This window comes from Abrus precatorius, unplaced genomic scaffold, assembly GCF_003935025.1.
Source record: "Abrus precatorius isolate BTA unplaced genomic scaffold, Abrus_2018 Scaffold9, whole genome shotgun sequence".
Taxonomy (NCBI): Eukaryota; Viridiplantae; Streptophyta; class Magnoliopsida; order Fabales; family Fabaceae; genus Abrus; species Abrus precatorius.
In genome coordinates this window covers 33272845-33294668 of record NW_020874439.1, presented here as the reverse complement: position 1 = coordinate 33294668, position 21824 = coordinate 33272845, and the positions used below count along the sequence as shown (strand labels likewise).

General features: G+C 35.4%; 2 protein-coding genes and 1 pseudogene across 6 annotated transcripts; 2 read left to right on the top strand and 1 right to left on the bottom strand.

Annotated features, from left to right (window-relative positions):
• The first annotated feature begins 764 nt into the window (after nucleotides 1-764).
• On the top strand, nucleotides 765-7386 carry LOC113849350 (annotated as a pseudogene).
• Nucleotides 7387-8569: 1183 nt separating this feature from the next.
• Nucleotides 8570-16007, top strand: LOC113849046 (ARF guanine-nucleotide exchange factor GNOM-like). The gene is made up of 3 exons (XM_027478608.1): nucleotides 8570-8709; nucleotides 9439-10263; nucleotides 10875-16007. The coding sequence occupies exons 2-3, from the start codon at nucleotides 9523-9525 to the stop codon at nucleotides 14529-14531; spliced, it is 4398 nt and encodes a 1465-aa protein (XP_027334409.1). The 5' UTR covers nucleotides 8570-8709; nucleotides 9439-9522; the 3' UTR covers nucleotides 14532-16007.
• LOC113849047 lies at nucleotides 15885-21180 on the bottom strand. 5 transcript variants are annotated; one of them, XM_027478611.1, is made up of 5 exons: nucleotides 20646-21180; nucleotides 18837-18924; nucleotides 17848-18679; nucleotides 17000-17539; nucleotides 15885-16801 (listed from the first exon to the last, which is right to left on the bottom strand). In XM_027478611.1, the coding sequence occupies exons 3-5, from the start codon at nucleotides 18667-18669 to the stop codon at nucleotides 16694-16696; spliced, it is 1470 nt and encodes a 489-aa protein (XP_027334412.1). In that variant the 5' UTR covers nucleotides 18670-18679; nucleotides 18837-18924; nucleotides 20646-21180; the 3' UTR covers nucleotides 15885-16693. The 5 variants fall into 5 exon arrangements, with proteins under 5 accessions (XP_027334412.1, XP_027334411.1, XP_027334414.1 ...); XM_027478610.1 differs by lacking the exon at nucleotides 18837-18924 and having other exon boundaries at nucleotides 16515-16801; nucleotides 20646-20751; nucleotides 20919-21178; XM_027478613.1 differs by lacking the exon at nucleotides 18837-18924 and having other exon boundaries at nucleotides 16518-16801; nucleotides 20646-20739; nucleotides 20917-21180.
• Nucleotides 21181-21824: the final 644 nt, after the last annotated feature.

The window sequence follows — 21824 nt, the reverse complement described above, 5'->3', positions numbered from 1 at the left end:
TGATGAAGAAATAAGAATAAGATAGGGGGAATAACAAATATAAAATTGAAAATATTTGTAAAGTGATTTTTTTTAATCTAAGATGTACTTAGGCCTTGTTTGGTTTAAATTGAGAATCAATTTTTCTAAAACGAGCCTTATTCTATGGCAATTCAATTTAGGTGGGTAATAGTAGATAATTAATTGAGAAGGTTTAATGTTTTATAATACTTAAACATAATAAACTTGTGACAATCATTTATAATGTTTTTCAATTAAATTTTGTTTATTTTAATGAAAATAAATTTTATATTAGTTTAAGTTATTTAAAACATTACAAATTATGAATAATTAAATTAGTAATTTAATATAAAATAAAAAATTATAATTTAAGTGTTAATAATACTAAATAATTTTAATTATTCAAATTTTTGTCATAAATTATTTTATATAATAATGAGATAATTTTAATTACAGTTACAAATTACTTTTTGCTCTTTTAATTCTTTCCTCTTAATTTCTTCCCATATCCAAACAAATTGTCAATCTATGAATCATTTGTAAATATACTCAAAGTTCCTATTTTTGACACGTTGAATTCAAATTTTACGAATAAAAAAATAAGTCTTAGTATAAATTTTATTCTCTTAAACGAGGCTAAAAAAAATATTAAACTCGATTATTTAAAATTTTAATATGACTGATAAATATCAAAATGTCAATATGGAAACAAAACAGAGATTGTTGTAGTAATATGCTGTTTCTAAAAGGGTACACAAACAAATTGAAATCCAAATAACAGTAAAAAAATTGTGGCCGTGACACCAATAGCAGCGTGGGGATCTTCTCGAAAGGAAGTGGCGCACACAACAGAACCCATCATTTCCCATTCTGCACTCTAATCAATGTAAACCTTCTAGTTCCGATTCATGCCCTTAACTCTATACCTCTGTAAGTTATCAAGATTCATTTTTTAATTATCAAAGATTCTTTTTTTATTTTTTTTTGGGGGAGGGGTCATTGTGAGAATTTAAACTTGAACATGGTTTCTGGGACCCCTTGTAGAATTTGAGTTTAGTTCCAAATGGGTTATGTCCAATGGATTAGATCATTGTAACTATGCCAAGAGGATTGTCAAGGAAATAGGTTGATATTTCATGGTAGATCTAATGTTTTAGCAGTTTCATGTTATGGGTTTAAAGTTGTATTATGGTTGCATCTGGATTGTATTCCGTCCTGAACTAGTTTAATTTTGTTTTAATTTATATCTTTCTTTTATGAATGTGTAACTTCTGTGCCTGCAATGTGAACTTTCTATCTTATAATTTAATCCTTCTTATTCCTGTGTTGTGTGTGTGCGCTACTGCCTTTAGAGTTTCAACGGAAAAAAGAAAATCTCAGCTTTGATGTAAAAGGAATCAAAACCTACATTCATTAGCCTCTGATCTACATGATTCCACGAGCGAGTGTACTTGTACAGCTTAAATTCTATTTTAATTTTTAAACCATGAAAGCATAGTAATGGAATTTCTGGATTAACTTGGTGGTGTAGACTTAAAATATACTGTTGATTATAATTTATCAGTTAGGATATACTGTTAATCTCTGCTATTGATCTGTATTGTGGCCCCAATAAGGTCAAGGCCTGAAAACATTGTTTAGTCTCCTTTGGGATTCAGTGTGTCTTTCTACTGGATCCTCAGGCTGTGTTTGAATATTTGCACTTTGCAGCCGTGTTGAACTTGGGCTATTTGTGTTACTGAATCGCTGGTGCTTCATCAGAGTCATTGACATGGGGGAATCCTTATCAGTGTATTGATTGTCTCTTTCTACATTACTTTTGTTCATCTCAGCATTCTTGCAGCGAATGTCAAGCTGATCCCTTTGTCAAAATGGGACACCTAAAGGTGCAGATGCAAACTGGATTTAATGAAATAGAAGATCAATATGAGCAATGTAAAGCAGGATATCCAAACCAAACTACTATAGCATGCATGATCAATGCAGAAATTGGTGCTGTTTTGGCAGTCATGCGAAGAAATGTTAGATGGGGAATTCACTACATGTCAGATGATGACCAACCAGAGCACTTTCTTGTTCACTCTTTAAAGGCATTAAGGAGACAAATTTTCTCATGGCAGAGTCAATGGCATGCCATCAACCCTGCCTTGTATCTCCAGCCCTTCTTGGATGTGATACAGTCAGATGAAACTGGTGCACCTATTACTGGTGTTGCTTTGTCATCTGTTTACAAGATCTTAACACTGGATGTGATTGATCAAAACACTGTCAATATTGAGGATACCATGCACTTGGTGGTTGATGCTGTCACAAGTTGCAGATTTGAGGTGACTGATCCTGGATCAGAAGAAGTGGTATTAATGAAGATTTTACAAGTTCTTCTAGCATGTGTGAAAAGAAAGCATCTGCAATACTAACTAACCAACACATTTGCACCATAGTGAATACTTGTTTCCGTATAGTTCATCAAGCAGGAACCAAAGGTGAGTTGTTGCAACGAATAGCACGGTACACAATGCATGAACTGGTTAGGTGTATATTTTCTCACCTTCAGGATATTGACAACACAGAGCACATATTCATAAACGGGAGTGCTACCGTAAAACAAAAGGTATGAGATTTGTGTTTCCCTTATCCTTTGTGTGATTATTTTGTTAGTATGGAGGACAAATATTAAAAAGGAACAATGGGAACCTCAGGTGGGGAAAATTTCTAATTTGCACTAGAATTTTTGTTTTGCTATTGTGTTATTCTCAGATTTCAAAATGTGAAATAGTTGAAAGGGAAATATGTTTAATTTGTTTACTCTCTTCTTATGTTAGTGTTTATTATATTTATATGAAACTTTCCATTTCCAATTATTTATTATTCCCAACAAAATTGTATGCTGCTAATCTTAGTGTCTTGAACACCACAGTTTTTGGTCAGCTGATTATATACATGGCTTGTAAGTCTGAAGTTCAGCTTAAAATAAATAATGAACTTAGATTTCTCTTCCTGCTTTCCCTTGAGATGCAGGACATAAAAAATAAGAAAGGAATAAGGAGAGCTAGGTACAAAGCAAAGAATCTTCACTGGATGCATATATGTTGTTGTTACTAGTTAAGGATAGAGTTGTCTCCACATATATTATTATGATTTTACAAATACTGATATTGTATAATCAAATCTGTAAATTCTCAAAGGCAATAATTCAATTGTTCTACTGAAATAAACAATTTTGCTGGTGCAAAACTGAATCTTCAGAGTCAAGACATGCATAAATTTGCAATGAATTAATGATAATATATGGTTTTTTTGCAGGCCAATGGGCTAAATAATGAACGTGCTTTGGCAAGCAGACAACTGGAAAATGGGAGGCTGAATTCTGCATATGATACTCAACCATCATCTACAAGCATTGCTTCCAGTACTGTAACTGTTGTGACGGCAGCTGTAATGGATGAAAACACAGCTATTGCTAGCAGTGGCAAGGAAACTGATCCACATGAATTGCAGCTCATGACTGAACCATATGGGATTCCCTGTATGGTGGAAATATTTCACTTCTTGTGTTCTTTGCTGAATGTTGCGGAGCATATGGGAATGAATCCTAGATTAAACACAATAACATTTGATGAAGACGTGCCTCTTTTTGCCTTAACTTTGATTAATTCAGCCATAGAGTTGGGAGGGCCTTCCTTTCGTCACCACCCAAGACTGCTGAGTTTAATTCAGGATGAATTATTCCGTAATATTATGCAATTTGGTCTGTCAATGAGCCCTCTTGTACTTTCAATGGTGTGTAGCATTGTTCTCAATTTGTATAACCATCTTCGTACAGAACTCAAATTACAGCTAGAAGCATTTTTTTCTTGTGTAATCTTGAGGCTTGCACAAAGCAAATATGGGGCTTCATATCAGCAACAGGAGGTTGTGATGGAAGCACTTGTTGATTTTTGCAGGCAAAAAACGTTCATGGTGGAGATGTATGCTAACTTTGATTGTGACATAAGTTGCAGTAATGTCTTTGAAGAGATTGCTAATTTGTTGTCAAAAAGTGCATTTCCTGTGAACAATCCATTATCTTCAATGCATATTCTTGCCTTGGATGGTCTTATTGCTGTAATGCAGGGAATGGCTGAAAGGATAGGTAATGGATCTTTAAGTTCACAACAATCTCCTATGAATTTTGAGGAGTATCCTTCATTCTGGCTGGAAAACTGTGACAGTTTTGATGACCCAAATGATTGGGTTCCTTTTGTCCGCCAAAGAAAATACATAAAGCGAAGGTTAATGATTGGAGCTGATTACTTCAATCATGATGTTAAGAAAGGTCTAGAGTTTCTCCAAGGAACACATCTTTTGCCAGACAAACTTGACTCCCAAAGTGTTGCCTACTTTTTCAGATACACTGCTGGGTTGGATAAGAATCTCATTGGTGATTTCCTTGGAAATCATGATGAATTCTGCATTCAGGTTCTTCATGAATTTGCTAAAACGTTTGATTTCCAAGATATGACCTTAGACACAGCCCTGCGTATATTTTTGGAGACTTTTAGGCTGCCTGGAGAGTCACAGAAGATACATAGGGTGCTTGAAGCTTTCTCTGAGAGATATTATGAGCAGTCACCACATATCCTGGCCAACAAGGATGCTGCTCTTGTGTTATCATACTCAATTATATTGCTTAATACAGATCATCACAATGTGCAGGTGAAAAAGAAGATGACAGAAGAGGATTTTATCAGGAATAATAGGCATATAAATGGTGGCAATGATCTACCCCGAGAATTCTTGTCAGAGATTTACCATTCAATTTGTAAAAATGAAATCCGCACAACCGCTGAACCAGGCTTTGGATTTCCTGACATGACACCAAGTCGGTGGATTTCTCTGATGCACAAGTCAAAAGAAACTGCTCCATTCATTGTATCGGATTCCAGAGCATACTTGGATTATGATATGTTTGTTATATTGTCAGGCCCAACAATTGCTGCCATTTCTGTGGTATTTGATAATGCTGAAAATGAAGAGGTATACCAAACATGTGTAGACGGATTCTTAGCTATTGCAAAGATATCGGCTTACTATCATCTTGAAAATGTACTTGATGATCTGGTTGTGTGCCTATGTAAATTCATTGCCATTTTGGATCCATTATCAGTTGAGGAATCTGTCCTGGCATTCGGAGATGACACTAAAGCAAGAATGGCAACTGAGACAGTTTTCACCATTGCAAATAGCTATGGTGATTACATCCGCACTGGGTGGAGGAATATTCTTGATTGCATCTTAAGATTTCACAAGTTAGGCCTTCTTCCAACTAGGTTGGCCAGTGATGCAGCTGATGAGTCAGAGCTTACAACAGAAACTGGACACGGAAAGTCTAATTCAAATTCTTTGCCATCAACTTATCGTCAATCTATTAGTACTGCAAAGAGATCCTCAAGTTTAATGAGCAGGTTTAGTCAACTCTTATCTCTTGGCACTGAAGAGGCTAGATCAGTACCAACTGAAGAACAACTGGTTGCTCATCAGCAAGCTATACAAACAATTCAAAAGTGTCACACTGACAGCATATTCACTGAGAGTAAATTTCTGCAAGCTGAATCTCTATTGCATCTTGCAAGGACACTCATGAATGCTGGAGCACCTCTGAAAGGGAGCAGAATATCTGAGGATGAAGACACTTCAGTTTTCTGCCTGGAGTTACTGGTAGTTATCACTCTGACTAACAGGGATAGAATTGGACTTCTTTGGAAGGGTGTTTATGAGCATGTATCCAATATTGTTCAGTCATCTATGATGCCCTCTGCACTGGTAGAAAAAGCTGTTTTTGGACTTCTTAGGATTTGCCATCGCTTACTTCCCTACAAAGAGAACATGACTGATGAACTTTTGAGGTCCCTGCAACTTGTCTTGAAGCTCGATGCACGGGTTGCAGATGCATACTATGAGCAGATTACACAGGAAGTCAGTCACCTCATGAAGGCAAATGCTTCTCGCATTAGATCTCAATCTGGATGGCGGACAATTACATCACTGCTTTCCATCACTGCCAGACACCTGGAAGCATCTGAGGCTGGATTTGATGCGTTGTTGTTCATTATGTCTGATGGAGCCCACTTGCTCCCTGCTAATTATATTCTCTGTATAGATGCTGCAAGACAGTTTGCTGAGTCTCGTGTAGGACTGGTAGATCGGTCTATAATTGCCCTAGATCTTATGGCTGGTTCTGCCAACTGTTTGGAAAAGTGGTCTAATGATGCTAAGCAAGCAGCAAAAGAAGAAGAAGTGGAAAAGATGTTGCAGGATATTGGGGAAATGTGGTTGAGGCTAGTACAGGGACTGAGGAAAGTATGTCTGGACCAGAGAGAGGAGGTTAGAAATCACGCATTGTTGTGTTTGCAGAAGTGCTTGACAGGAGCTGTTGAGACTCGCATCCCAAGTGGTTTGTGGTTACAGTGTTTTGATCAAGTGATCTTCACCGTGCTAGATGAACTTCTCGAAATTGCTCAGGCACACTCTCCAAAGGACTACCAGAACATAGAAGGAACGCTTATTCTTGCCTTGAAGCTCTTGTCTAAAGTTTTCCTCCAGGTACTCCAAGAACTATCTCAATTGGAAACCTTCAGCAAAGTATGGGAGGGTGTGCTAAGCCGAATGGAAAAATGTGTGAAGATGAAAATTCGGGGAAGGAGAAGCAATAAGTTTCAAGAGCTTGTGCCTGAACTTATGAAGAACACTTTCCTTGTTATGAAATCAAAGGGCTTACTAGTGCAAAACAGTGGCTTAGGAGAAAACAGTTTGTGGGAAGTGACATGGCTCCATATGAAGAATATTGCTCCCTCGTTACAGTCTGAGGTGTTTCCTGAGCAAGATTCAGAGCAGCTGCAGTTACAGCACAAACAGATTGAAACAATTGGAAGTTTGGAACCTGATGCAAATATTAGTGTTCCTTCAAATGAAACAGTGGTCCAAAACAGTGCCTAAGCTACCTGAATTCACTTTTCTCTGTGTGTCCCTTTTAACAATCCTCCAATCTTAGCCTACCCTTGATAGATTGTGAGGGTACTCAAGCTGATTATGCAGAGTCTGAGATTATTATTATGGTTGGAGCAGTTTGATATATGAAGTGAAGCCTATTATTTGGTATTCTCTCTCTCATATTTGCCCCAGGGATGCTTGCTACTATAAGAGTGAGATTTTTGGTTGGAGATATGTTATACTTCTATACTCATACCCACCCTCAAATTATAAAGCATTAGTATTGTCTTGCTAGATTGTACAGAACTTGAAATTGTTCTCTCTCATAGTCTTAGCATTAGTATTGTATTGGTATGATAATGATGCAGACAGCAAAATTTTTTAGATGATGATAATAAATATGTGTACACACACTTGGACGTTCAAGAATACTTCTGGAGCTACTTTGTCAGACTTCATTTAATAATTTTTTTGAAAATCAAATTTCATTCATTATTGGATTCAAAGTTCTAATTAAATCAATTACGACATGCAAAGTTTAATGTAATTTTAATTTTTTTAATTTTAAAATGTAATATACTTTTAATATATAAACAAATATCAGTTATAAAACTATCTATTTATAAATATTCATACAAAATTTAATATGTATAATTATCAAAATAATATTGTATGATTTAATATTAAATTTATATTTTATAAAAAAAATTAAGTAAAGTAAGTATTTATATTTTATCCTTAGAATAGATAACTTTATTTTAATATATGTGTATATATATAGATGTACCGTTTATAATCTTGCTCATATGAATTTTAAAAATTATATATTTTGCATTGGAAAATTTATTTTAAATCAATGACTAATTATATGAAAATATCTTTTTTTAATTTAATTGAAAATTATTAAGAAGACCTTAATTTTATTAACTATGTCATTATTATTATTATTACTATTATTATTATTATTAAACTAAAAAGAAAACTCAGCTAGTCAAAATTAAAAAGCAAGAATAGTCTAATTTCAGACTTATTTGTAACTAATATTTGAGTTGAAGGAATAAAATTATTATTTTTTCTTTATATAACGTCAACATGTATCATTGAAACAATTTTCTATCATTTGATAGAGAATTCTGTTGCATTTAATGCGAGATGCTACGATGATTTCAATTCCAATGCATTAATATATATATTTGAATATCTTATTTTAAAACCGTGGATATTCAAACATTTTATTGAAAAACATTTAATAGACACTTATTAAGGTGTTTATAGTTAGAGAGTGATATAAAAATAGAAAAAAAAAGTATAACATAATTATTAATATCATGCAATGAGAGGAAAGAGATAAAAAAAATAAAAGAAAATCAAATAAGTGTTACTATTATTTGAATGATTAAAAATCATAATTATATTTTATTAGGTATGAGACAAATCACCTATATTTCAATTTTCATTTTGAATATAAACAGTATTTAATATTATTATTATTATTATTATTACATGAAGGATGACTCAATTTACTTACAACATTGAATTGAATAAATAAATAAATAAAAATTCTCAGTTTTGGGTCATTCATTTTCTTTCACGTAGCTTACGACACACAGTAAAGTAAAGAAGAAGAAGAAGAAGACTGAAGATTGGGAGAAGCAGCACCGAATTCCGTCAACGTTAACGTTGAATCGGTGATATAAGAGACGCGACGCGACGCAACTTTGGAATCGTAGAGAGCAAAGAGTGAGTGAGATTTTTGCGATTTTTCTCTTCTCTGTGTAGTGGAAGAGTTTGTGTCATTCTTTGAATTGCGTAGGATCTTTGTTTCCGACTGCATCAGTGAAAATGGTGGATCCATCAGATCTTCATCTGCGTGTGCATTTGGAGTACCTGAACTCGTGTATATGTGAATGCTTAGGATTTTTGTGGGCAATGTCTTATACTTACATAGGGTTGCCTTGTGTGTTCAACATGTATGTATGTATGTATGTATGTATGTACATGCTGTGCTGTTGAATTGAATGTGGATTGTGGAGCATTTTCAGGTTGTGTTTCATGCTTCATTGAAGTTAGGGCATTACTTCGCTACTTATCTATTTGTTTTCCTGGTATGGTGGTTTTGGTAATTTTAATATAAGAATAATGTTATATTCTCCAACAAAATCATCCTATTACTTCTTCCAATACTTTATAAAGAAATAATTGAATCAATAAAAAGTTAAAATACATTTAATATCTTGAATATATAAAAGAAAACATTTAGTATTTCTTTGTTTAGTAAGTAGAAGGATTAGAAAGATGTTGTAGGGGGATTTAGAATTTTTATTTTTTTTAAGTATTTTGGTTTGTGGAGATCTTGTCTCATTGGATTTCAAGAAGATTTGTTCAAAAAATGCTTGACTATTCTGTTTAGTTATTTGATTTGTGGAAATCCTGATCTTGTTATATTTAATGTCTGTTTGGACTTCATAGAGAATGTTTGTTCATCTTGGCATTCTATTGTATTGGTGAACCTCCATCAGATCTTTGCCATACCTTACATAGAAAATTGTGAAAATGGGACGTCTAAAGCTGCAAGCTGGTATCAATGCAATAGAGGAGGAGGAACCTGAGGAATGTGATCCTGCCTATCCTAACAAAACAACTTTAGCATGCATGATCAATTCAGAAATCGGTGCTGTTTTGGCAGTCATGAGACGAAATGTAAGATGGGGAGGTCGTTATATATCAGGTGATGATCAGCTGGAACACTCTCTCATTCAGTCTTTCAAGACAGTAAGGCGGCAAATCTTTTCATGGCACCACCATCAGTGGCAAGCTATCAACCCTGCCTTATATCTGCAGCCATTTTTAGATGTGATTAGGTCTGATGAAACCGGTGCAGCTATTACTGGTGTTGCTTTGTCATCTGTTTACAAGATCATGACTCTTGATGTGATCGATCAAAATACTGTCAACGTTGAGGATGCTATGCGCTTGGTGGTTGATGCCGTCACTAGCTGCAGATTTGAGGTTACTGATCCTTCTTCAGAAGAAGTTGTTTTAATGAAGATACTACAAGTTCTCCTAGCATGTATGAAAAGTAAAGCATCTATAATGCTGAGTAACCAACATGTTTGCACCATAGTGAATACCTGTTTCCGAATAGTTCATCAAGCAGGATCTAAAGGTGAGTTGTTGCAGCAGATAGCACGACACACAATGCATGAACTTGTAAGGTGTATTTTCTCACACCTTCAAGATGTTGACAACACAGACCATGCATTGGTTAATGGGAGCTCTAATTTGAAACAGGAGGTACGTGAATCATGCTACCTTCTTTTAAAGGCTGCATATTTTTTTCCATGATTATTGTTTTAGCTTCTAGGGGAAGAAATTATATAAAGGGGAAATGAGGTGGGGAAGCTGAGGGCGATGCTTTTGTTATTAATTATTGTTCCTATAATGTATTATGCAACAGCAGTTAGTTGTCTGTAATTTGCAATTTGATAGATAATCAGGAAAAAGTTTTGTTGTCTTCTTTCTGGTTAGAATATTGCCAACTACCTATTTACATTACAATTTCCATCAGTTTATTATTTGCAATAAAACATATACCATACAATTTTTGGATGTTACTTACCATTTAGTAGTGTTTGACTTGCTGACCATAGCTAGATCTTAAGTATTCTGTACTTCCTAAGATGGACTTCACAGACTTCCCGGTCCCACTGTCTCCCCATCCCCAGCAAGAAGTACCTTTACATTCCTTGCGTGTAATTGGTATTGTTTTGTGAATAGTTACTAATAATGACATTAAGATAGTATCTGACATTCAAAGGGATTTTAACAATTTTTTTGGTGGTCAAGAACTTAAAAATTTATAACATCTCTATATGAATATTTGTATTTATTGATTACTTTTGCAGACTGGAGGCCTAAATAATGAGTATGCTTTTGGAAGTAGACAATTGGAGAATGGAAGCATGAATTCTGAATTTGATAATCAGCCATTAGCCACAAACTTTGCTCCCAATGCCACAAGTGTTGTGAAAGCAACTGTGATGGATGAAAACACAGCGTTAGCTATTAGTGGCAAGGAGGGTGTACCATATGATATGCATCTTATGACTGAACCATATGGTGTTCCTTGTATGGTTGAAATATTTCACTTTTTGTGTTCTTTGCTGAATGTTGTCGAGCATACAGGAATGGGCCCTAGATCAAACACTTTATCATTTGATGAAGATGTGCCGCTCTTTGCCTTAACATTAATTAATTCGGCAATAGAACTTGGAGGGCCTTCTATTTGTCGTCACCCAAGGTTGCTGAGCTTAATTCAGGATGAATTGTTTCACAATCTGATGCAATTTGGTTTGTCGATGAGTCCCCTTATACTTTCAACGGTGTGTAGCATTGTTCTCAATCTGTATCATCATCTTCGTACAGAACTCAAATTACAGCTAGAAGCATTTTTTTCATGTGTCATTTTGAGACTTGCACAAAGTAGATATGGAGCTTCATACCAGCAGCAAGAGGTAGCCATGGAGGCCCTTGTTGATTTCTGCAGGCAAAAGACATTTATGGTAGATATGTATGCTAACTTTGACTGTGACATAACTTGCAGTAATGTCTTTGAAGACCTTGCTAATTTGTTGTCCAAAAGTGCATTTCCTGTGAATTGTCCATTGTCTACCATGCATATTCTTGCTTTGGATGGTCTTATTGCTGTTATACAGGGAATGGCTGAAAGGATAGCCAATGGATCTGTAAGCTCAGAATATTCTCCGGTGAATCTTGAAGAGTATACCCCATTCTGGATGGTTAAATGTGAGAATTATAATGATCCAAATAATTGGGTTCCTTTTGTCCGCCGAAGAAAGTATATAAAAAGAAGATTGATGATTGGTGCTGACCACTTTAATCGTGATCCTAAGAAAGGTTTAGAGTTTCTCCAAGGAACACATCTTTTGCCTGACAAACTTGATCCCCAAAGTGTTGCCTGCTTTTTCAGATACACTGCTGGATTGGATAAGAATCTTGTTGGTGATTTCCTAGGAAATCATGATGAATTTTGTGTTCAGGTTCTTCATGAATTTGCTGGAACATTTGATTTCCAAGACATGAACTTAGACACAGCCCTGCGTCTATTCTTGGAGACTTTCAGATTGCCTGGAGAGTCACAGAAGATACATAGGGTGCTTGAAGCTTTCTCTGAGAGATATTATGAGCAGTCACCACATATCCTGGCCAATAAGGATGCTGCTCTTGTGTTATCATACTCAATGATAATGCTCAATACAGATCAGCACAATGTGCAGGTGAAAAAGAAGATGACTGAAGAGGATTTTATCCGGAATAATAGGCATATAAATGGTGGCAATGATCTGCCTCGAGAATTTCTATCAGAGATTTACCATTCAATTTGTAAAAATGAAATCCGCACAACACCTGAACAAGGTTTTGGATTTCCTGAAATGACACCAAGTCGATGGATTGATCTAATGCATAAGTCAAAAAAAACTGCTCCATTTATCCTATCTGATTCCAAGGCCTACCTTGATCATGACATGTTTGCCATAATGTCAGGCCCAACAATTGCTGCCATCTCTGTGGTATTTGATCATGCTGAACAGGAAGAGGTATACCAAACATGTATGGATGGATTCTTAGCTATTGCCAAGATATCAGCTTGCCATCATCTTGAAGATGTTCTTGATGATCTGGTAGTGTCTCTGTGTAAGTTCACTACACTTTTGAACCCATCATCAGTTGAGGAACCAGTCCTTGCCTTTGGCGATGACATGAAAGCAAGAATGGCAACTGTGACAGTATTCACTATAGCAAACAGGTATGGTGATTACATACGCACAGGTTGGAGAAATATTCTTGATTGCATCTTAAGATTGCACAAGCTTGGTCTTCTTCCTGCCCGTGTTGCCAGTGATGCAGCTGATGAGTCAGAGCTCTCTGCTGAAACTGTGCATGGAAAGCCTATCATGAATTCTTTATCCTCAGCTCATATGCAATCTATTGGCACTCCAAGGAGATCCTCGGGATTGATGGGTAGGTTTAGTCAACTCTTATCTCTTGACACTGAGGAGCCAAGATCACAACCTACTGAACAACAACTTGCTGCTCATCAGCGCACCCTGCAAACAATACAGAAGTGTCACATTGACAGCATATTCACTGAGAGTAAATTTCTGCAAGCTGAATCTCTATTGCAGCTTGCAAGAGCACTCATTTGGGCAGGGCGACCTCAGAAAGGGAACAGCACACCTGAGGATGAAGATACTGCAGTTTTCTGCCTGGAGTTGCTGATTGCAATCACTTTGAATAACAGAGATAGAATTGGGATTCTTTGGCAGGGTGTGTATGAGCACATATCCAATATTGTTCAGTCAACTGTAATGCCTTGTGCCCTGGTAGAGAAAGCTGTTTTTGGACTCTTGCGGATTTGCCAGCGGTTGCTTCCCTACAAGGAGAATGTTGCTGATGAACTTCTGAGGTCATTGCAACTTGTCTTGAAGCTTGATGCCCGGGTTGCAGATGCATATTGTGAGCAGATTACTCAGGAAGTCAGTCGCCTTGTGAAGGCAAATGCTTCTCATATAAGATCTCAGTTAGGATGGCGCACAATTACATCACTACTTTCCATCACAGCTAGACACATAGAAGCATCCGAGGCTGGGTTTGATGCACTATTGTTTATAATGTCCGATGGCGCCCACTTGCTTCCAGCTAATTATGTTCTCTGTGTAGATACTGCCAGGCAGTTTGCTGAGTCTCGTGTTGGACAAGCAGAGCGATCTGTACGGGCACTTGATCTCATGGCAGGTTCTGTCAATTGCTTGGTCCGGTGGACTAGTGAGGCTAAGGAAACAATAGAGGAGGAGCAAGTGTCTAAGCTGTCTCAGGATATCGGAGAGATGTGGTTGAGACTAGTACAGGGTCTGCGGAAGGTATGTTTAGACCAGAGAGAAGAGGTTAGAAATCATGCTTTATTATCTCTGCAGAAGTGCCTGACAGGAGCCGATGGCATTTATCTCCCGTATGGCTTGTGGTTACAATGCTTTGATCTTGTGATCTTCACGGTGCTGGATGACCTGCTTGAGATTGCACAGGGACACTCTCAGAAGGACTACCGCAACATGGAAGGCACACTTATCTTAGCAATGAAGCTCTTGTCCAAAGTTTTTCTTCAATTACTCCCAGAGTTATCCCAATTGACAACCTTCTGCAAGCTATGGTTAGGTGTACTAAGCAGAATGGAAAAATATATGAAGGTGAAGGTTAGGGGGAAAAGAAGTGACAAGCTTCAAGAGATAGTGCCTGAGCTGCTTAAAAACTCCTTGCATGCTATGAAGATGAAGGGTATACTGGCACAGAGGAGTGCCTTGGGTGGTGATAGTCTGTGGGAACTAACATGGCTACATGTGAATAACATTTCGCCATCATTGCAACTTGAGGTATTCCCTGAGCACAAACAAGGTGAATCAATAGGAGTTTTGCGGCCTGATGAAATAGGGTCTGTTCCTTCAAGTGAAACAGCAAGCCGGGAAGATGCTGGCATTGTTGGTTAATTAGAGTTGTTACTACCTTAATCGGTTTTGCTGTTTATAGTCATACACACCATCCCTGACCTTAAAATACTACTGATTGTGTAGAATTTGTGGATCAAATTTGCATCTTAATTTTGTTTTGCTATTGAAAGATGCAGTATTACAGGAGGGAAAGTATATAGTTCTCAGGTGAAACAGCAGCAAGTTGATTTAGTTAAATCTCACTGTCACCTGTCTATTGTCATTTGCTCTTTCCCGTTCCACACAGAAGCTTCTTGTTTCTGTAATTTAGATGACATATATTGTAGCTTGAGATAGATTTCTACATTCCAGCAGGGTGTAGTACATCTCCTTTTCTACTCATGGAGCTGTCAGGAATAGTAAGCATAAATTTCCTAAAATTTTGTACAGAACCTTGGTTTTCTCTTACTACAGCATGCATTTCAATGGGTATGACGACAGCTTGTTCTGATTTTGCACAGGCTTTCATATCTCTGCAAGTGTGATAAACCTTGATGTATTTATGCATGATATTTGAACTACTAACAGTTGCGTTTGTGCCTATATAGTTATTATTTACATCTTCTTGTTTGCGTTTTTTCTGAGCCAAAAATTGGTCGTTGACTTTAGGCACTAAATTGCATTCTTCTTAAATTTGTGGGCAAGCATCTTTCTTTCGCATAAAATTAGTTCCTGCGATTGTGTTGAATACTAAAAATGGACAATAGAGAATCTCATTCCTAACAGAAGTACAGATCACGAAATATCCAGCTTTTTGAGTATCTTTGTTCAAAAGTTTGCTGTTGTACCATCAATTTTGAATGGCAGCTGATCGAAGTGTTGAACCGTAACTTCAACTTTTATTATTTGTATTTTTAAATAAAATTTAATTATGGCCTAGATAAATTAATCAATAAATATTCATAAAAGAAGAAAATTTAAAAGTAAAATAAATTAATTTTTGCTATCAGTTAAAATTAATATATACATTTCAAAAAGATACATAATTTAATTTGTAGTTTGGTGCATAGATGCACCCTTGTTTCTTTTAACTCCTTTTAACCTTTTTATTTTCATTTTACTCATTAATTTATTTATATTACTCTTTGAATGGTTTTTATTTTTCATTCAATTCTTGAACTCCCTTGTTCTGTGGCTTCATTCACCTAAGGCTGCAATTAGTTCGTTCATCCAGGTTTACTGCTGTTGCAGTGAAAAGTGATGTCTAAACAGATTATTCATTATCGTAACCCAGATTTCGAGCGTAAGATTCCTCATTATTTGACAAACGAGTAATGGGCATTTTGCTATATTACAAGTTAGTTCTTCTGTACCGCTTCTTTTATACACTTAAAAAGAAGGAAATGTTCTTGAATGCTGTGTATCAAATTATACATTTTCATCCTGTACACAAATTGAATAAAGAGAAGGAAATACAATTCGGGGTTGGAACCGCTTGGCTACAAAGCAAGGCCTAATTCAGGTTTCAATTACATTAAGGAGAGCATAAATAATACCTTACTAATTTCTGCCCCTTTAAACCGATATTTTAACAACCATCAAGCTATTTGATCCTTTGGTGCTTATTTATCCTAAACCTGTCACATAAAATTTTTAACATAGAGAAAATGTGATTGAAATGCAAGATTGGTTAGTTTTATATGGTGATGATGTGGTCAAGTTATCTTCATGAACCATGATCTGCAGGCTCTGCCCCAATATTCAAAGGTTGACCAGGTCAGCAGTTCTGTTGTCAGCACTTGAACCTGCACATAAAGGTTCAGCAAAGTAAAATGAAAGCTTGAACTACATCAAAATATGCAGGATAAGGTACCATGATTTCTGAGTGAAACACATTTACATCCAATGAAGAAGCGATGGCAATGGTCTTCCTGGAGTCATAAGCATGTGCTTGAAAGATTGAAGAGGAAGCCACAAAATATAAAATGGAGGGAAAATAGCATACATTTTTATAATATATAGATATTGTGGCAATACATACAAGTAGAAAATTTCCTGGTTCATTTATTTATAAAAAGTTGAGATCATATAAATATATTGACAACTATGTATGTACATAGGTGGAAATGTTAGCGGCCAGACCTATAAAACTCATGTTATATCAATCTACTAACTATGCCGAACCAAAAAAAAAAAAAAAAAAAAAAAAAACAACTGATCAACTATATAGTAATTGTTTCCTGAGGTCTGCATTTCCTAATCCTGATATGGATACTGCCATCCTTTATGCTTCCACCATCCATAAATTGGCAGCAATGCCTCCGTGGTACCTGGTTCAGTACAGCCAAATCAAATGATCAATATAAAGGCCATATAAGCTCCAAAGATACAGAAATTTCAATTCTATTCAAGCATATTAGTATCATGAGAAGATAACAAGTTCTAAATCTAAAGTTTTGGTTTTGATTTTGTGTGTGTGTGTGTGTGTGTAGAGAGAGAGAGAGAGAGAGAGAGAGAGAGAGGGGTACATTCTTCCAATATTCTGGATCCAGCTTCAAGGCAGAGACCCTAACTCTTTGCACTTCTACATTATTAATGCCTTCTCTCTTGCACTTTGCTTTATTGCCTGCATGCCTCTTGTAGATAGAGATACTTCCACTCGTTCCCACCTTTGTAACCTGGTCCAGGAAAAATGTAGCCGGCTGCTGGCATGGGTCAGAGCTCATAGGTCTAGTATTAAATATGAAAGGACCATCCTTCCAACTTCGCCAGGTCCGAAAAGTCTGCAATGGCATCTGCAAATCTGCTGCTATCAACAATGTTGTATAGATTTGTATTGTGTAACCCCAAGAAATAGATATTGACCATCTACGATTATGATCATAGCAAAAACTTTGCTGCAGTATCCGGGCAGGGTCAATGTGGTATGCACTGATGAGCTTTTTAAGTGAATGTGTTTGAGTCTGGTTGGGAAACAGTGGGTCCAAATAGTCAAGGTGATGGAGTGATACAAGTGGTGCCAAGGGGTGTGCTGCTAGAAGACCATATGGATTCCCCCTTAAGTCAAGCTGAAAGAAAAGGACCAAAAAAAAACATTAAATTACTTATAGATGGAACAGTCCAAAGATTTGCACCCTGACTGAATTTACAAAAACTGAAATTTGCAACATGTTTCCATGTTCATTCCTTTTACAGCAATGATTAAAAGATTTACATCAAGGCTGATATCTCTAAACTTCCAAATTTTGTTCAAAATGGTAATAATATTATATACAGTAAAGGAGAGATAGGGAGATTGATCAACTTATGATATCTGTCTAATATATACCAACAAATAGTCAAATACACAAATGTAACCAGTGGATATGGAGTATACCTGGTGGAATCCACTTTCTTTGGTAAGAGGCACCCCAATTTCATGCACACAGGCCCACACCCTTTGATCAGAACCATAAAAATAGAAGTATCTTTGGAGACAACCATCCATTATTTTGGCTAGTTGAGCTGCTAATGCATAACTAACTGCAAATCCACCACCACCAAATGCCATGTTATAAGAATGCATCACATCTTGCTCCACACTCTCAGAACTTCCACCAATATAATACATTTGATTGTGATCATATTTTCCCAACACAGTAACTAAGTTCTCGGTAAAAAACACAGTATCATCATCTCCCATTACAAACCACCTAACATTTGGCAAACCGAGTTTAAAGCTCTCATAAACTATTCGAGCTATCCGAACTGCAGATGCTGAGTGCACATACTTAAACTGAGTCCAGCCCTGTGAGATTTGATATGGCACTAACATATCAGGGTGCATAATATCAAGTTTCTTGTCAAGCCAAACAAAGCCTCGAGTGGTGTTTGGATTCCACCATAGCTTACTGTAGTTGCTACGGTCAAGCCATGTGTTTGCTGAACCAGCAATGCCAAATAGAATGTGTGAGATGTTTGTGGGTTCATTGTCAGTGACTGAAGCATTGTGGAAGGCATGTAAATGTTCTGGTAATGGGAACCAACGGTCTGGTTTCGAGAATGCTGCATGAAGAGCAAGTGATATGGATGCAATAAGGCATATAAGTATGCCAATCCTTATTAAGGTTATAACCATATCAGCCAATTTGTCTGAAACTAAAGGGATTTTTGATACTTTAAGTGGGTCATGACAAGGTTCCATGCGAGTGTGATTCATTTTCTTATCCCTGTTACATTTGAAATAACTCATGAGAAAGAATTTAGGCATGAGTTATAACAAATCATAGAACTTTCAAATAAATAAAATTATCATAAGAACTATTTTCATTACATTGCTACTAAGGATGCTTTAACACATGAGGGGTGTTCTTTGATCTTACTTACCCAGGATATTCAAATAATTTGCTGAAATATTTTTTATCCAACCAGTGGATGCACCAACTTTCTTATTGAGTAAGGAGGAAACTTAACCCTGAAGAAGTTAGAACCATAAATTATTCCTATGGTCCTTTTTTAAATCAATAATTTTTCACAAATCTAAGCCATATACGTGTAAAGCAATAGACTCACATCTATTTCAGATTTATCACATCTCATAATTGCCCAGCTATGTAGTGTATTAAACATGTCCTTTTGCAGCACAAAAAATTAATAAATATGGTACAAGTGGAAAAGGGTACCCATCCATTTGATTCCTTTTATTTTTTCTTTCTTAATTTGTTTAAACATCTTATCCTCTAAGTCATATATACTCTGCTATTGATATAAATCCGTGCATACAATAAAAAAAACAGTAGCGTGAGGATTCACAATATTTTCATTGGCATTTCCCACAGATCTCTAGAAAGCGTCATAATATTGGGGTTTGTATGTAGAAGTTTAGTTAAATTTTAATTTTATATTTTTAAGCACTCTCCAATAAAATACCGTACAAATTATTTCTTCAAGAGCACTTGCAGCCCTTTTGAACCTACACGCTGAAGCTAGTCTAATACAAAAATATTCAATGGACTTAAAATATAACCTTGTCCCTTCTTAACAATGAAAAAGTATCCATTATTAAATAACAATCAAAGTCACATCACATAATATTAACAAAATAAAATTCAAACACATAATTAATCAAGTTCCATAACTATAATAAACCTCCAAGATGTTGACTTGGCTATTTGAGAAAGGAGATAAGTAGCATAGGAATGCGGTACTCTCATAAAATAGCACATAATATTAACAAAAATATATATATGTACATATCAAATCACATAATTAATCAAGTTCCATAACTATTCTCATTACATAGACCACTATTTTTAGACTTTTCTATTTAACACGGAATCATTCCTACAAAAATGGACAAAAACTCTCAGGGGTAAGACAAAGTACAAGTAATCTTATCCTTTTTATGGTTAACTTAATACCCTTGTTGCATCATCACAATTCACAACAAATGTACTTTCATAAATGATTTAAGTTAGATCTACATATAAATCATTTCAACCGTAGGAAGATTCCTATGTGATGTCCGATTGTACTTGATCAAAGACACAAAACAGATTAATTTAATTTTAACCGAAGACATAGAAATGAGAAAATTAAAACAAACTCTTGGTTTAGCTCGCTATTGTTAGACCCATGGGAAAATACAAACAAAACAACAACCAAGTTTTATCTCAGTAGGTGAGGTCAATCACATGGATCATTCCACGCTATTGAAGTCAGATAAAAACCAAAATTTTCCAGTGAGAAAATAAGAATGAGAATTAAAACTATAAAGAAGCAGGGAAAAAATAAGTTAGAAATAAGAAAGCAACACCGAAGCAACTTCTGACGTACTTATTTAAACCCCAACCGAAAAAAACATTTCTGGAAATTTATTGGGATAATCAAATTAAAAACTTTTCTTTAAACTTATCAATTCAAAGGCATAAAAGCCAGAGCAGGATTTCCGTTTGCACAATTCATCAAGCTTTTGCTAACCACACAATAAAAAGCTCAATAAACTTCACCCTTTCACCCCAAAAAAAAATTTGCTTAGAAAATTTAAAATGGAAAAAAAGTAAAGGTAATATAACGATGATCATTTTTAACTTCACACACAACAACAGACATGAAGCTAAGAGAGAGAGAAAGAATTCGAACAATTACGGGGAAAAAAAAAACAATCCTTCAAACAATCAGAGCTTCACATCATACCTCAGTTTAACGATCGAATTCAAACACTCTTTTCCTTCTTTTTTTTTTCTTTGATTAGTTGTATGATTCTGCTACTCCTCTTCTCATATTAATCCTGGACAATTCCATGCAATGAAACAGAATAACAAAATTTATAAAAAAAAAAAAACACAAAAAAAAAACATAAAGATGAAAACTTGAACATAAAAGTTGAAGATGGCGATGACCCAGATGAAGAATAAGAGACATGATGATGTACAAAAAGAAAAAATACAAAGGATTTTCAGCGTACACCGTCAGCAGAAGAGGGTAGTTTCCGAAATAATCAACAGAAATCTCCTTCTCTTTCTTTCCCTTTTTTTTTATTTTGATATTTGTTTTTGGTTGTATTGTGGTGCAGAATCCTCAGAGTGGTTCTGAGGTGATGATGATTCGCTATTCACATTCACATTATATACAAAAAGGAGAACCTTTGCACATTTACACAGAGGAAAAGAGGGTGAAGTGTATGGTAGCAGAATAATAATGACATTTCTTTATGTTGGGACCTTGCAGAACATCATGGTCATGTACCATGCATCATGCATTCATAGTATTGGTACAACATTAAAATTTTCAAGAGCTGGCAAATTTTTTTACAAGTTTGTTCTCTTTTTATTTATTTATTAAAGTAAAATATTTAGTTATAGAAAAAGTTCATAGCTGTGTTTCGAACACAATGAATGGTACATATCCTTACAGATAAATATGCTTTCAAGTATCAATGGTGGTAATTGTGTCCAAATGTCAATTCCATTTAGGCCATCTAACCTTATCTTTTTAGTTTTTATATCCAACTTCCACCCATGATAATAATAATTTTAATTCAAAACCGATACACCTTAATTATAAAAAAATTTCTATCTCAATGTAACATAAAAAAATTTCATTGTTCTTATCACATGATATTTAAAAAAATGCCTTTTGTTGTAGAGTATTTTAAGTTTATCGCTTTTATTTCTCATATTTATTGATATTTTATCTCCCGTCATTTTAAATATCTAATTTTTTATGATTAAAATTATGTTATAAAATTCTATTTAGTTAAATTTTATAAAATAAATATTTAAAATTTAAGAATAAATCGAAATAAAGTTAAAGCTTAAAATATTTATTATAAAGATGAAATTTAAAAAGTTGAGCACCGATTCTCTTGAAAAA